The sequence below is a fragment of the Elephantulus edwardii genome, unplaced genomic scaffold (genome assembly GCF_000299155.1).
Source record: "Elephantulus edwardii isolate Elephantulus edwardi_28Jun2011 unplaced genomic scaffold, EleEdw1.0 scaffold00033, whole genome shotgun sequence".
NCBI classification, from domain to species: domain Eukaryota; kingdom Metazoa; phylum Chordata; class Mammalia; order Macroscelidea; family Macroscelididae; genus Elephantulus; species Elephantulus edwardii.
This window is the reverse complement of record NW_006399783.1, coordinates 9,235,322-9,251,894: the sequence shown is the minus strand read 5'-3', so window position 1 is coordinate 9,251,894 and position 16,573 is coordinate 9,235,322. Positions and strand designations below refer to the sequence as shown.

At 41.8% G+C, this 16,573-nt stretch overlaps 1 protein-coding gene across 1 annotated transcript in view; it reads left to right on the top strand.

Moving 5' to 3' along the window:
• The window catches only part of LCP2 (lymphocyte cytosolic protein 2 (SH2 domain containing leukocyte protein of 76kDa)), a 74,614-nt gene that overhangs the window by 37,177 nt on the left and 20,864 nt on the right, over positions 1–16,573 (top strand). Inside the window, exons 7-13 of the mRNA XM_006884421.1 lie at positions 2,338–2,530; positions 3,931–4,028; positions 6,068–6,134; positions 6,227–6,310; positions 10,232–10,257; positions 10,452–10,576; positions 12,423–12,453. Of these exons, the coding sequence (XP_006884483.1) occupies positions 2,338–2,530; positions 3,931–4,028; positions 6,068–6,134; positions 6,227–6,310; positions 10,232–10,257; positions 10,452–10,576; positions 12,423–12,453 (624 nt within the window). The remainder of the gene's footprint in view (positions 1–2,337; positions 2,531–3,930; positions 4,029–6,067; positions 6,135–6,226; positions 6,311–10,231; positions 10,258–10,451; positions 10,577–12,422; positions 12,454–16,573) is intronic.

Sequence of the window (16,573 nt, the reverse complement as noted above, 5' to 3'; positions counted from 1 at the left end):
GAGCAGACCTGTTCTGTTGCATGAGGTCACTGTGAGTCACAATCGACCCCATGGTACTCAACAATTGTTATATTACAAGAAAACCAACAGGACAGGACTAATCATTTTTTGAGTTCAAGAAAAATTTAACCCTTAACGTACTTTCTAGTGTTTTGTTTTAAATACCCCCTCAAGCCAAAACCCAATTATAATAGGTTTTCAATTCCAATACCAGTTTTTCTTAAATCATACCCAAAGACTGTCAGGATTTCTGTGGTACATACTTTCTAGGCCGAGGTGTGATCATCACCTTGTTCTTTCAACAGTGCTCTTGACTGGACAGAGAAGTGCATTGGGCTCCTTTCTTTGCTCACCTAGTCTTGGAATGAAATTGATGAGCTACTCATCACTCAGACACTGATAGTTCTCCTTCTAGTTGGAAGTCATTACCATGACTGTCCACTTTTATAATTTGTTGTCATCAAGGTGACTCACTGAAAAAAAAGTGAGATGGGGGCATCTGGTCTCCTCTGACTTCGTAAGTAGGAAGAAAAAAAATCAAGATCAGCAGCCATCTCTCTCAGACTTTTCATTTCTCTGCTAAATTCAATAATTTGTAGCAATGGCCACATAGACTTCAGACAATATTCAAAATGATGAGATTTATTAGGGAAGTGGTTGTTAGATGCCATTGAGTCAACTTAAAATGCATAGAGACTATATGAAGCACAGATCAAAATCTTACTCTACCTTGTGTAATTCCCATGACCTTCACTTTGTTCAAGCTCCTTGCTAGAGTAGCTGTGTCAGTTCATCTTATTGAAGGTCTTGATATCTTTCACGGAGTCTACTTCTCTGAGAGCATTTTTCCACAGTGACTGATCCCTTCTGACAACTTTGCCACTGGTTCACATCCTCCAAAACAGATTTGCTTGCTCTTTTGACAGTCCAGACTATTTGGTACTTTTCTCCAAAACTACAATAAAAAGGCATGATTCTTCTTCTTTCATTTTTTAGGAATTTAATAGGTTACAATTCAGGAGCAGAAAAGAATTAGAATACGATCCTTCAGTCAGTGCAGCTTCTCAGCCACGTCCACATGCAGGCTTCTGCTTGGCCCCTCTCACCCTTCAGTCCCTTGGCTCTCTGGACCTCTGGAGCTGGCCTGCTGTCTGCTTTGCTTCAACAAGGGCTGTAAAGCTCTTTCAGCTCCACCAGCAAGCTCCTTTCTCTTCTCCACCAATAAGCTACAGACTGAAAGCATTTAACTCTTTCAATCCACCATGTCAGAGTAGAACCATGCTCCATAGAGTTTCCAATGGCTGAATATTCAGGAGTCATCAAGCCTTTCTTTCAAGTTGCCTCTGAGTGGATTTGAACCTCCAAACTTTCAGTTACCACTGGAAGTTAACCAAGGAGTCTATTAATATTCATAAACTGCTCAAAGACACTCACCCAGCATCTAGTACTTTCTTTTTCTGAGACCCATGAAGAAGCAGAGCTAACACAAAAGAAAAAAATTTTAAACACATCCTTTTCAAAAAAGGAACTTTAACAAATCAGTAGCAGATACCATGATAATAGCTATCATTTTTCAACTCTCTGAAAAAGAGAATAGCACAGCTTCTGACCATCTTCTCTCAGATGACTTAATCTGTCTTCTAATTAGTAGATTTTGGTTGTCTGGCTTCCTCTAGTTGCATGGTCGTCAACATGATGCTAGATTCTGAGAAGGTTTGGAGTGTGGACACAGGAAGCACAGAGCTAGCAATTAGCTGGTGTCCCCAAGACTCTCCAAGAGTGCAGACTGCTCTTCATGACGCCCTGATCACAAAGACGTCCTCACTCACAACAGAGCCCAACCCCCACTGCCAGGGCCCTGCTCCTGATTTCTTTTGCTTTTCTTTATTGTGAAAAAAAAAAACCCACTAAAAAAGTATGGGAGTGGGGAATGGGATACACTTGACAGCTGCTAATGAAAATGTTAGAATTTTAAATTCAGCCAGAGTAGGCTCCGAAGAAAGGCCTAGCCTGTTCTGAAAAATCAGGCATGGAAGCCCTACTGTTCTAGTCAGAGCAGTTCTGCTCTGACACCGTGGGGTCGCTGTGAGCTGGAATCTACTTGTTGGAAACTTTACAAAAATGATTAGAAACTCATGAAGGAGAGTCTTTCACTGTTGGCTGACTCAGTGATCTTGAGCTTCCTGACCTCAGCTTCTCCATCTGTAAAATGGGAGTGGCTGCCTACCTTCAAAAGTGTGCTGTTGTGAGGCTTGAGAAAAGAAATAGACCAGCATCCATGGAACAATGCCAGAAAGCCTCTACAAACTGTGCTCTTCCTGCCACTGTGTGTCACAGGAAGAAGATGACTATGAAAGTCCCAATGAGGACCAGGAGGGGCAGGATGACGATGACTATGAGTCCCCCAACGAGGAGGGAGAGGCGCCTGTGGAGGACGATGCTGATTATGAGCCACCTCCCTCCAATGATGAAGAAGCCCTTCAGAACTCCATCCTGCCCGCCAAGCCTTTCCCCAACTCCATGTACATCGGTAAGGGCCTGCTTCTTGATTTCTGACCCTGGCAGCCTAGGAACAAGCTCCCCCAGTACTGCACGGGAGGCCGTTGCCTACCTTACCTCCATTCAGCACAAGAGTTGGATACTGATGCCAACTCAGCTTGTTATCAGATTTAGATTTTGTGCAAGAAACTTCACATCTCTGGTTCTCAGCTTCCTTATCTTTAATATGGGAACAATGATAATATAGATCACTAATAACATGAACCACATAGGCTTGCTTTGAGGATTGCCAATAAAGCAGAAAAATCATTGGGTTAGGTTGCTGTTACCAGAATTCAATTTCTGTGTGACAGTATGTATGTATCATTTGTGTGTGCACAGATCAGCCTTTGTGCAGGTATGCCCCTGTGTGCATGTGGGAGTGTCCATGTGTGAGGGGCATATGTGTGCTACCTTACAATACTGTCTAAAAATATTCCATCCTCGTATGGGTTTAGTTAGTCTAAAGTAGAAGGATATCCTATTGGGTAAGGAATTGTTCTGCCAACCCGAAGGCATGCAGTTCAAATCCACCAGGTGCTCTGTAGGAGAAAGATGGACAATCTCCTCCTATGCAGTTGACAGCCTACAGGTGGGTTTTGACTCTACAGCAATGAGTTTGAGTTTTAGGTGCAAAGAGTCCCTTTTTCACACTTTGAAACTAAATATGTTTATTTTTTATATATTGTATATTCTTTTTTTAATATAATATATACATCATATATTCTTTTATTTATATATTATAGTATATTTTCTTTTACTTATATATTATATATTCTTTCATTTATATATAATACATAAATATATAGTAGACTTTATAAATATATACTATATCATAATAATTATATATAACAATTATAATAACTGTTCTAGTATATTTATATACATATATAATACATAAATATAGATATCTATTAAACAAACATATAATTTATATGAGTTGAAGTCAAAGTTACCCCTGAGCATAAAGAGAGTAAAATAAACTAACTTAGGAATTGGGGTAGGCATGAGGCCAAGGTCATCCTTTTCCTTGTAAAACTCAAGTCTGGGACAAGTCCTTCCCCACAGCTGGGATGACACAGAGGATGGTCTGGGTTCAGGCCGGGTGCCCCCGCTGCCCTGGGTCACGCAGAGTGAGCACAGGACCTGTTCTCGGATCGTCTGTGAGTTTGTCCAGCTCTTTGGTTTAGCATTTCTCCTCTCATTATGTTGTTATTTGCGGCTATAGCTGATCCATCATTGGGTTTTCAGAGGCAGTTGATCACTCAGAAGGAGATTCTCCATCCTTCTCCCGCAGGGCAGAAGAAGGATTCGAACTGCTTACCTTTGTCACTGCGCAGCTTACCACCAGGCCACTGGAGCGCTCATTTTAGTATCCTTGACTTTCCACAGACCGGCCGCCCTCCTCCAAGGGCCCCCAGCAGCCTCCTGTGCCCCCCCAGAGACCAATGGCTGCTCTTCCCCCGCCTCCGGCCAGCAGGAACCATGGGGTAAGCGGACCTACGTGGTGGGCACTTGGTGAGCAGCCAGAGGGGAAGGAAGGACCAGAAGCTACTAACATCTTTAATACTAACACTGTCTTCTATATAAGATAGTATGTAGAGTCTGGGAAAATGACTAAATATCCAAAGTTGGTAGGGGTAGGAGAGTGTTAGGGAGACTGGTGACTTTTATTCAAGCCAACATGATTTTTTAACCATAAACATTATAAAATATTTATATAGTAGCATACAAAAATTGTAGTTTGTTTTGTGCCATCGTTTTCTACCCTTGGAAATAATTGGGAACTCTGAAATCTATGCTAAGAAAATGATCTAAAATGACTGGCATCTACCAACAATGTGCAGGACACAGGCCTTTCTCATCTGTAAGGACTTCCGCCACCTGCTGGCCAAGTCTCGAAATGACAGGGCACACATGCCTTAACCTCACAAGGGTTACAAGAACGCACAATCCGTAAATCGGCTTTAATCTTGGTCCTGTGAATCTAGTTACATACGCAGAGAGACTTTGAGAAGTTCAGGCTAAGGAGTCAATACTTGGAAATGTGTTCTCTTTGCAACTGACCTGCACACCTAGGAGTGTGCTAATGGCAAAATGTAAAATGCAGATGACACCAGAGTTGGAGTGTCTAACCAAAGAAGAGCTTGTCCGCTGGTGCTTTTGCAATTCCCGTCAACAGGGAGCTCTTGATTCTGAATTCATTGACAAATGCGTTTTGCTACTGAAAACTGATCGAGTCTTCCCAGAAGTATCTTGGAAGAAAGACCTGGAAATCTACTTCCAAAAAAAAATATCCATTGAAAACACTCAGGAACACAGGTTTCCTATGATACAGCTGGGGTAGCTATGAGTGGGAATAGACTCAAAGGCAACTGAAAAGATAAAAACTGAATGCCTTCACTTCCAGTTGTTAGGATATAGCATTCTCTCCGTTAACAGCTATTTATTGATCATCTATTCAGTGCCAAGAAATGCTTTAAGTGCTCAGCAGGTGGTCTTAATTTTTATGAAGCTCGGGTGGCCTGGTCTGTACAAAGTTGGTGGCACCTCTTCGCTAGTTAGCATCCACCAGCAGCTCTGCAGGAGGCAGCTGGGTAGTGTCCTCCCCTGTGATTTAGAGCCCTGGAGAATTACTGGAGGGTCATTATGAATGGTTCTCACTTGATGGCAATGAGTTCTAGGGATTGTTTTGGTTTGGGGGCAGTTTCACTATCAAGTTCAGATTTTGATCAAGGGAGATAGATAATAAGCAAGTAAACAGATGTAGAAACAAGATAATTTCGTTGTCATGGTTGACAGGGGGCCAGCTGAGGAAATGCTGGATGGGGAAGGACACGGAGCTAGGAGAGAATGAGCCATTCATGGGAAGAGCCATGAGAAGGACATTCCTGGCTGAGGGAAGCACAGTACAGAAATGCCAAAGAGGGTGTGTGCTAGGGACTTTCTAAGGCTGTAAGAAGACCCTTTTGGTGCACTTGTAGTGAGCACTGCGGAAAGGACAAGAAAGGGTTGGAAGAGGGACAGGAGTCAAGTGTGTTTTTATTCTGTTCTGAATGTAAAGGAGCCTTTGGAGGGTTTAGCAGCGGAGTATTGTGCTCGCTCAGCTGTCATGCAAGAAGAACTGCTTTGGCTGAGAGCAGACACAGCCAGCTCAGCTAAGAGGCTACTGTGGAAGTTTGGGGGAGAGAGGTTTGAGGGCGGAGTCTCTGGGTGGTACTAATGATTAAGGAGCTCAGGTGCTAACCAAAAGTTTGCAAGTCTGAGCTCACCTTGAGTGCTTTGAAGAAAGGCCTGATGACCGGCTTCTGAAAAACTAGCTGTTGACAACCCTGTGGGACACAGTTCTACTCTGACACACACAGGTCTCTGCCAGTTAGAGTTGAATTGACAGGGACACTGGGTGCTGGCGCGTAGAAGGATTACAGCAAAGGAAAAAGACGACATACATACATTTGGGGAGATGAAGCTAACAAGACTTGCCGAGGTGCTGGGAATACTTCCTAAATTTTCCCTTTTTTCTAAGCAGCCTTTACCAACACCACAGTCTAGTCACGAAGAACCTAATAGAAGCAGACACTCCAAAACACCAAAACGTGAGTATGACGTCTGCCTCCTCTAGCCCACCTGTACTGCCACCCACAGCCAAATGCCTTCTTACTTCCACTGACATTTTCTTCTCCTGCAGTCCCTGCTCCTTCCATAGACAGAAGCAAGAAACCACCCCTGGATCGGACACTAGCTCCACTTGACCGAGAGCCCTTCACACTAGGTTGGTAATAGTTCTTTCTTATGAGCTTGGTCTTCTTGTTCTGTGTGAAGAAAGGATCTCCGGTAATGTAGGCATTGTGTATTGGGCTTCTAACGATGGGTGTTTGTGGGAGAAGTCTCCTGTCATAAAGATTTGCAAACCTAGCAATGCAACGGAAGGTTGCCGTGTGTCAGAATTGATGGTAGTTGGTTTGGTGGGGGGAAAAATGTATTTAGCAAAAGTTGAACTCTTGTAAAATGTTGAGACTGTTTTATTATCTATATATGGGGTTTACAAAACAGTGGATATGGATATATGATCTATAGTCCTTGTCCCCTAAAATTTACACAGAATATTCTTGAATTGTAGTCAGTCCCACATGGGGTGGTTTCCAATTTAATCCTAAATCTTAGCTACCTCAACAAGATGGATTGACAAGTGACTGCAACAATGGGCTCAAATGTATCAGTGCTGATGAGGATGGGACAGGATGAGAGAACATGGTTCACATCTGTTATTTATTCTGCCACTATGGATCATATTCAACTCAATGGCACCTAACAACAAAAACAACCATAATTTATTGAACACCTGCTCAGATAAATCCTTGTAATCCCACACAAGAAAAGCAGTTGCCCTCCGTAGAGTTTTCAATGGTTGTGACCTTTTGAAATTAATTTGCCAGGTCTTTCCTTTGAGGAGACTCTGGGTGTGTTTGAACCACTAACCTTTTGGTTAGTGGCTGAGCACTTATTTTGTGCCACTGACAGACTCTCAATAACAAATTTAAAAGACAAACAAACAAGCAAAAGGTTCCTGTTGTCAAGTACAACATTTTAAGGACAGGCTAGAATGTCTGCACAGTTTCCAAATCTGTAGCTCTTTACAGAAGCAGATTACCACATCTTTCTCCTGAAGAGCAACTGGTGAGCTTGAACCACAGACCTCTGGCTAGCAGGCAAATGCTTAATTATACCACTAAGGGTCATTAACCCCACCAAAATATGGGTTTTATAACTCTGCATGGACAGAATTGGAAGAAAGGTGGACAATTTTTCCAAATCTGAGGTTGAAGACGTGTCCTTAGGGAGTCAGAGCCGGCATCCCTTTCTGCATCGTGCTACAGTTGACAATTCTAAATTTTTACATGCTGTGAGTTAGGGAGGTCTGAGAAAGGAGGCCCATACTTGAAGTGATAAAGAGACCAGAGTCCTACCTTCAACTCAGTTTAATTACATGCTGAGCGGATCATCTGGCCTTCTGTGGCTTCAGTCTCCTCATCAGCCTGTGAAACAGCGTCCAGGTCTCACACTGGAGGCTGCTGCTTGCTAATGTTTTCTCAGCAGCTATTTGCTCTGCTGGGCCATGCTAGTGTTTGAGTCGTGACTTGCCTGCGAAGAGCTGCACAAGTTGAGTGAAAATGAAGGCAGAAACTTCAGACTCTTACTCAGCTCACTCACTACATAAGCCAATGGATCAGAAAAGTGAAACAAATTCAAACTCAAACCCAACAATTGCCTTGGATAATTTTGCAACGCAGAGCTTTCAGCCTGGCATCTCTTAGGTATTACAATGCCATTTTTTTCCTTAGGAAGAGAGTGAAATAAACAAATAAAAAAAAATAATAGCAAAAATAGTGACAACCAAAACAATTTGCAGCACACTAGCAGAATCTCGGGATCCCCTCGTACAAGTGTGCTGTGTGCTCAGGTGATAGCTTGCAGCTCAGCATCCATTTGGAGCTGCATCAGAGGAAAGACCTGCCAATCTGCTCCTGAAAACTCACCCATTAAAATTCTACAGCATTTTTTCCACGGAATTCCACTCTGACACCCCTGCGGTCTCCATGTGTCAGAGTTGACTTGATGGCAATGAGTGTGAGAATTTCTTAAAATATGCCCCAATTAAAAGTTTCTCCAGAAATACTTCTCAAGAAACAAAAGGACTACTTTATTTAATATCAAATATAACACAGGATTGGAGAAAGACTCATTATCAACCTGCATGGCATAGATGACACAACCTTGCTTGTCGAAACTAAGGAGGACCTGAAATGTTTGCTGCAGAAGGTAAAAGACTGTAATCTTCAACATAGATTGCATCTCAACATCAGGAAAAGAAAGGTTCTCACTACTGAGGCAATTGGCATAATCCTGACAGATAGGAGAAGAGATTGATGTTGTTAATAATTTTACCTTGCTCAGATCCACAATCAATACTCTTGACACCAGCAGTCAGGATGGTTGGGAAAACATGCTGTCAGGGACCTCTCCAGAGTGTTGAAGAACAAAGATGTCATTCTAGACCAAGGTTCACCTGATCCAACCATAGTCTAGTCAATTACTTGCTATCAATCTGAGAGCTGAATGACTAAGGATGGCAGAAGATAATTTGATACCTTTGGGTTGTGGTGCTGGAGAAGAGTACTGGACATACCGTAGACTATAAGAGAACAAACAGGTCTGTCCTAGAGAGGATGAAACCAGATTGCTCATTAGAAGAAAGGATCTTGAAGCTCTATCTCATATACTTTGGATGTGTTGCCAGTAAGGTCCTTACTGCATGAGAAGGTCCCCACGTATGAGAAGGATATCATGCTTGGAAGGGTAGAAGGTCAGCATGGGAGAGGATGACCCTGGATGAGACGGATTGATATAGTGACGTGGCAATGGGGTCAGATATGTCAGATATGTCAGATATTGAGGTTGGCAGAGTTCAAAGCCATTGTCCATAGGGTTGCTATGAGTCATAGTTGACTCCAAGGCACATAACAACAACAACAATAACATACTATAGGATTAAAGGAAAGGTAATCCTTCCATGGCACACTGATTTTATTTAAAATATGAAAATAAACTTAGACAATAGCACAAAGGACACCTGGGCCAATAAAAGAGATTTAAAATCCCAAAAGACACAAAGCCTTCTTTTTTTTTAATCATCATTACAGAAAATAAAATATTAAGAAGCATAGAATCCACAGTACTCTTGGTATGTATGCAAAGCTCTGTGAGCTTGGACAAGTAATTTTAATGTTTCAAGCCTTTAAAGTCAGGAGAGCTCTAGTGACGTAGTCTGTAGGGAGACTTGCTGCTAACCTAAAAGGTGATGTGTCTCCAGCAGTTCAAATCCAATGACGCTAAGAAAGAAAGCCGGGCCATCACCCCTGCATGCTTTACAGCCTCGGAGACTCACTGGAAAATCAACTCTGAGTTAGTTGCCACTCAGCTGAGATGAGGCTCAACAGCAATGAGGCTGTTTTGTTTTGTTTTTATATCATTAGATACTCTCTAAGGGAAACTTCTTGATTGGAAGCAATGCTTCTTCAATGCTAAATACTAACAGGCTCAGAAACTCAGGATTTTATCAAACTGTTCTTATATTTTTGTTATCATGATTTCAACAAAAGTTCAGAGTAGTTGGATTTTCTTTCATTCACTGTTGCACATTTTCCTCTCCTCCCCCATCCGCCAAGTTCACTTTTAAAAAAAAAACCTACCACAACCGCACATTATTGCGTAATTTCCGCCCTCCCCCAATCCACTTTGCTATGCACCTCTTATTCTGGGCTGTTGTTATACAGATAATGTCTAATCATGTATTCCTTTTAAACAGCTCTTTCTTTCATCTGTTCCAATGCAGTGTTCATTATTTATCCCCTCTTTTCTCAGTTTACTACCAACCCCCATGTCATAACAGTGGCGTTATGCAGTGTTTGTCTTTTGGTGACTGAGATTTTTCACTCTTCATGATGTCCTCCAGGGTCACCCATGTTGTGTAATATTATTTTAGTCCCTTGTTTTTCAGTGCTATGTAGTATTTCATTTATGCACATTCATATTTATTGCTGGGTTATTCACAATAGCAAAAAAACTATGTTTTCAAACTGCATGTTTACTAAGTCCTGAATTAATAATCTTTCTTCATGACTGTCTTATACAGGAAGGAAACCAGCAATTTCTGACAAGGTAAGCTGCTTTTGTTTATTTGTTTTAATCCTTTTATGTCTTGTCCTTATTCCTTAAAAAGAACTGGGGAAACTCATACATCTCCCTTACTGTTTTACAGCCTGCGATTCCAGTTCCAACAAGCAGGTAAGACCTTCTGTTGCATTTGCATCAAGGTACAGGGTGCAGGCTGTAGAATTCTGTTTCTCATACAGTGTTTCTCTGAATTACCCAGGCCTCTCGGAGAGCATTTACCCAAGATACCAAAGCCTCCTTTGCCACCAACTACTGAAAGACATGAAAGAGCACCCTTGCCAGGGAAGAAGCCATCTGTGCCAAAGTAACTGTCTTCTTTTACTTGAACTTGTTATTGAAAAGGGGGCACACTTTTGACAGACTGTGTTGGAGAAAGAATGAGGGACATTGTCAGGTGGGAGTGAGCTTCTTTTCCTGCTGCTGTTGAGAAAAATTCTGACTACTCAAATAAGATATACCAGCATTTCTGTGGAGGAAAAGGTAATCAGCAGATAGACGAATAGAAGAGTTGTTAAATTGGAAGTATGAGATTCAGTGCTGTTTGTGGAGAGCTTGTCCTCAGACCGGCAAATATTTGGTTGTATTTTCCTAGTCCGTGAAAGCAAAGTCTTCGCTGTGTAGAAGATCTGCACTGATCATGTTCTTTTTAATACAAGGAGCAAAGGGGAAATGGCTTGAAGCAGGGGTAGGTTTTGAGGTCACTGTAAGTAGCTTACTCACTGCTCAACCACACTTGCTAATTGTAGAATACTGAGGTCCGAACTAGCATGTGTAACTTTACTGTAAAGTTATTTCAGGCTTGTTAACCAAAAAGTGCAAATGTATCTGAGCTGAGGCCTCATCTCACTACTTGTTAAGCATAATACCAAGGCTTCGACTTATTGTGTGTGTGAAAGGGGATTCATAACCATGGTCACTGTTTAATTTGCAAGGCTCAAATACAGACCAGGGCTGGTTTGTTAAGTGTCTTCAACCGACTCTTGGTCACCTCTCATACACAAAACCAAAACCTAGCCCAGTCCTGTACCATTTTCAGGGCCTTTGAAGTGTTGGAGCCCCTTGCTGAGGCTACTGTGTGAATCCACCTTCCTGAGGATCCCCCTCTTGTTTGCTGACCTTTTACTTGACCCGACACAATGTCCTTCTCCAGCTGTTGGTCTCAATGATATGTCTAAAGGAAGCAAAAATCTGACCATCTTCACTCTAAGGAGCATTGTGGGTCAGGGCTAAAGTGGGCCCAAAACTCAGTAATCAAATTAAATAATACTGCAATGCAGTATGTTAATAAATAAAAATGAATATAAAATGAAACATTAACAAACAAATTAGTAAAGGATTAAACAAAGACAGGATGAGATGGTGGCATGTGTATTATAGATGTGGTTAGGAGTTGTGCTGCCAACCCAAAGGCAAGCAGTTTGAATTCACCAACTATTCTGGGGAAGAGTAGTAGGAAATCTCCTCCCTTATAATTTACAGCCTCTGAAAAATCCTCAAGAGTGCCATCTATAAGTTACTTCTAAATCAATGGCATGTACAACAATGTGTGTGTGTGTGTGTGTGTATTTACAGCCCCCCCCAGGAGAACAAAGTAAAAGGCCATAAATCACAACAACCTGCATAATTGCAAGCAGCTGTCAACAAATCTGTGACTGGCTTGATCTAACTTTATTGATCCCCTTTTGGAAAAGTCCCCAAACAGCAACATTTGTCTACTGTCTTCTCCACACATGCAGCAAGAACCCTGAGACAGCTGTTTCAAGAGTGTCAGCAAAGGACAAAATTGCCTAAAATGTTTTCATTTGCTTGGAGAAACATCTACTCAGTGAAATTTAATAGCTACTAAAGAGTTAGTTTGCTGACTAAACCATTTTTTTATACATAGATATATAATTATTTGCTGCAGTAGCTAAACAGAATAAAGGTTTGCCTAGCTCAGCTCAGAATGATGACAGAACATTGAGTAACCAGACCTCCTTCCCTCCCTTCCCACAGCCTTACTGCTGGGGGTTTGCTTCCCATATTACCATGCACGGCTCAGTGGCCTTGATTTCTCATGATTAAATTAAGTGAGCTTGCTGTATAGTCTAAGACTGACTCTTGCGAACCCCTTATGTTCTATTGTTTTTCTTTTCACTGATTTATTTCAGACACGGATGGGGACCAGACAAAAGAGAGAATGTAAGTACAGACTGTGTGTTGTAAATGCTTTAACTAGGGGACGCCAATCCAGAGAGGCACTTTCCCAGCGTCAGCCTTCTGGAGGTTGGGACTACGTCTGTCTCGGCCTTCGATGACTCTCAGGCTGGCCCACAGTGGGAATTTGAATCCTTGGGAACTTCCCCTAATTCCAACCAAGTTGTACTGCTTAGTTCCTGCTTCACAGAGAGCACCCAGGACAGCTGGGTCAACTGTAGGCCCATTAACATTAAAATAATAATAATCATAATGAAATGCTGAGTTGACTCTGACTCACGGTGACCTGTATGTATCAGAATAGAGCTGTGTTCTCTAGGATTTTTAAGCGGCTGTTTTTTAGGGAGTAGATTGCTATGCCTTTCTTCTTCTTCTGAGGCAACTCTGGGTGGATTCAAACCCCCAACCTTCCTGTTAGCAAGCAAGCATGCTCAGCATCTGTACTACTCAGCAACTCCTGCAGCCCCATTACCAGGTGGTAAATAGCACTGTGAGTGATAGAGAATAAAAGGAAAGACAAAACAAAGGATGAAATTCAAGTCAAAGTTTTTAACATTAATGACTTACAATATCTCCAAGACTTGGGAAAAAATATTTAAAAAAATTAGTATTTAGTGATTACCTACTGTGTGCAGGTGGCCATGCTAGCCTAAGGAAACCTACTGTACTGGCTTACTGATTTTTGTTTTGGGTTTGGTTTTTTTTTCCATTTTAGCACTGAATGTTTCATGAGTTGGGAACCTCCCTAGTCCCAGGGAAACCAGGATGGCTGAGCATAGCTTTGCCTGTTTTTGACATTTCTTGATCCTGTGAGGAATCATCCTCTCCTTTTTACTGAAAAGAAACTGAGGCTTGGGAGGAGGTACACACATACCTCAAGTTGCACAGTTAGTAAATTGCTAGAATCTGAATCTGGCCTGGCCTGTCTATTAACCTCTGTACTATTTCCTGGAGGTCCCAGATAGCACAAAGGAATGGTTAACACACTCGACTGAAATGTCAGTAGCTTGATTTCACTCAGAGATGCCTCAGATGAAAGGATGTTATTGTTGTTGTTTGTTGTTGTTGTTAAGTGCCGTTGAGTTATAGACGACTCACAGCAGCCCTGTGAATGAAAGCCCTCAACACTTGGGTGACTTTCATCTTTTCTCCAGGTTCATAGGGTTTCCTGAGGCAAGCTAATTATGGAAGTGGATGCCACTGCTGCTTCCAAGCTTGGTTGTTGTTGTTGTTGTTGTTGTTGTTGTTGTTATGTGCCGTCGAGTCGCTTGTGACTCATAGCGACCCTATGTACAACAGCCCTAAACTCTGCTCTGTCCTGTGCCAATAGCACTGTCTCTGACACTCCCATCCCGATTAACCCAGTCACTGAATCAATCCATCTCATAGAGGGCCTTCCCCTCCCGCTGTCCAAGCTTGGTAGCATTGCTTTTTGTCCATTGGGCCATCTGATCTCTCTCTATGTTATTAAGTGAAAGGATAGACTATTTGTAAAATAGTCAGCCCACAGAAATCCTGTAAAGCCCAGCTCTCCTCTCAGATTCATGAGGTTGCTCTGAGTTGGAATTGACTTAGTAACAACTGGATAATTCCTCTGAGAGCTATCCAACCCTGTTCCAGTGCTCAGCCCTCGAGGGCTGTGCTACATCTTTTGCTTACTCAGGTGATGGGCTGGACTATGATGGAGACAGAAAAACCCACCATCAAATACACAAAACAGCATGTAACCTTGGAATCACCGGTGAAAGTTAAGTGGGAGATCCTTGTGGGTTAAGAAGCCAAAGTGATTTCTTAAATGAGGTGAGATGAGATTTGGCATGATCACTGAATGAGGACACAGGATAGTTGCTCTAATAGAAAGCTCAAGGAAATTCATTCCTCCCAATTGAGATTGATTGCGGTGACTGTGGTCCTTCTTGCCTTATGTCTCCATACATGATAGCACCGAAGAGAGCTAACTTCTACTGAGCACTTACCATGCCATGGACTTGCATCAGCTAATTTAATCCTTATCACAATACTTTGAAGAAGATGGGATTCTCTCCCTCCTGAGTTGGTCTAGCAAAAGAAGTTCAGAATGAAGGTTGCCCATCTTTCTCCCATGGATTCAAATTGCCAGAGAGGTGTAGGGTTTGGATTAGCAGCTCAACTCCCTACTGGCTAGGTTTCAAGAGCTCCCTTGGGAAAAAACCATTTTGCCTCTGTGAATCTTACTCTTTTTCTTGTTTATGTCATTGTTTTTGTTATGTGCCTTTGAATCGCCTGCAACTCATAGTCACCCTACATACAACAGCCCTAAGCCCTTCTCTATCCTGTGTCAATCTTATTGTCTCTGACACACCTACCCTCATTACCCCAGTCACTGAATCTATCCATCTCATGAAGGGTTTTCCTCTCCTGTGCTGTTCCTCCACCATCCCAAGCACGACGTCCCTCTACAAGGACTGGTTCCTCCTTGCAACATGTCCAAAGTATGTTAGATGAAGCTTCAGAATGCTTACCTCCAAGGAGCAGCCTGGTGTCACCCTCTCTAGGATGAACTTGTTTGTTCTCCTAGCAGTCCATGGTATATTCAATACTCTTCTCCAGGACCACAGCTCAAAGGCTGTAATTCTCCTTCTATCATTCCTAGCCATTGTTCTGCTTTCTGATACATAGCCAGTAATGGAAAAGACTATGGCCTGAATCATTGTCATCAAGTCTCTTCCCCCTCGTGAAAACTCCATGTATACCAGAGTAGATCTGTGCTTTGTAAGGTCTTCAGGTCATGAATTTTCAGAAACAGATCAGCAGATATATCGTCTGAGGCACTTCTGGGTAGATTTGAACTTCTAACCTTTCAGAGAGTAGTTAGACTCTTCAACAATTTATGCCAGCAAACTTCATTTCTTAAGAGTAGTGAAAAATAACATCTCCTCTACCTATTTTTCAATATTTCTATGAAGAGAAGCTCAGGAATGAAGACCTTTTAGATAAGCCACATTCTAAAAATAAATAGAATTGCACTGTTTTTAAGAAGAGTGAACATTCTGTGTCTTCTTGCATAGCACATCTTCTATAGAGACCAGGACATGTGTTTACAAGGACAGAAATCTGAGTAATTGCTCACTGCCCCAAAGGGAATATTAAACTCCTCCGTCATTCTGTAGTCTGTTTTGATTATTGTTTTTTGGTTGTTGTTGGTCATTTTTTTAAAAAAAAAAGTAAGTTCAACTACATGTTCTCATAGAAAGTGATAAAATGTTCCATATGTTAAAAAAAAATCTTTTAAAAAAAATCTTTTCACTAAATCAAGAGCAAAGCAATACATTTTAGCCTTTAAAATAAAAAAAAAAAAAGAGGAGATATGACAAAGCAGAGACAGAATGAAAGCTGAGTTTTTTTGGAGGGGATCAGACAGATTCCACGTCAAATCCATGTTGATAAATCAGGAATCCTTTCTGAGAATCACATCTCTACCTGACACACGGAAATATGAAATTATTGAAAATTGTTAGGGTAACTGAAGGAAAAGCTGTCCAAATCATGCAGACATAGAAAAGATATTGTATTCCATTACACACTCTAGAGAACTTTTGCTGTTATGTCGCTCAGCCCTTGTCTCATAACAGCAGAATGCCTTGATGTTCCACATCACCCTTATGACTGGTTGCAGATTAAACTGCTGTGATTCATGGAGTGTCTTCTGGCTGATGTTTGAAAGGAGATTTCTAGATTTTTCTTCCTCATCTGCTCATTACTATCGAGTCAGAACCTACTCGTAGCTGACCCTCCAGCAGGTTTCTGAGGTTGAAAATCCTATGAGAGGAGATTGCCCATCTTTCTCTTGTGGAAACTGTTGCCACTGAAATCTGTTTAGCATCATAACAACACGAAAGCCTCAAATGACAAGTCCGACAGTGGCTGCGCAATGATGTTCATTGGAACTTGAACCACGGTCTCCCTCGTACAAGGCAAGGATTCTACTACTGAACTACCACTGCCCTTTAGGAGCTTTCAGGCATTAAAAATTCCACCTTCTCTGCAACCCTCATTCCGTACTCTTATGATAAACATAATGCCCTAAAATATAATACTTTTAAGTTATTCTCTCCCTCATAGACTT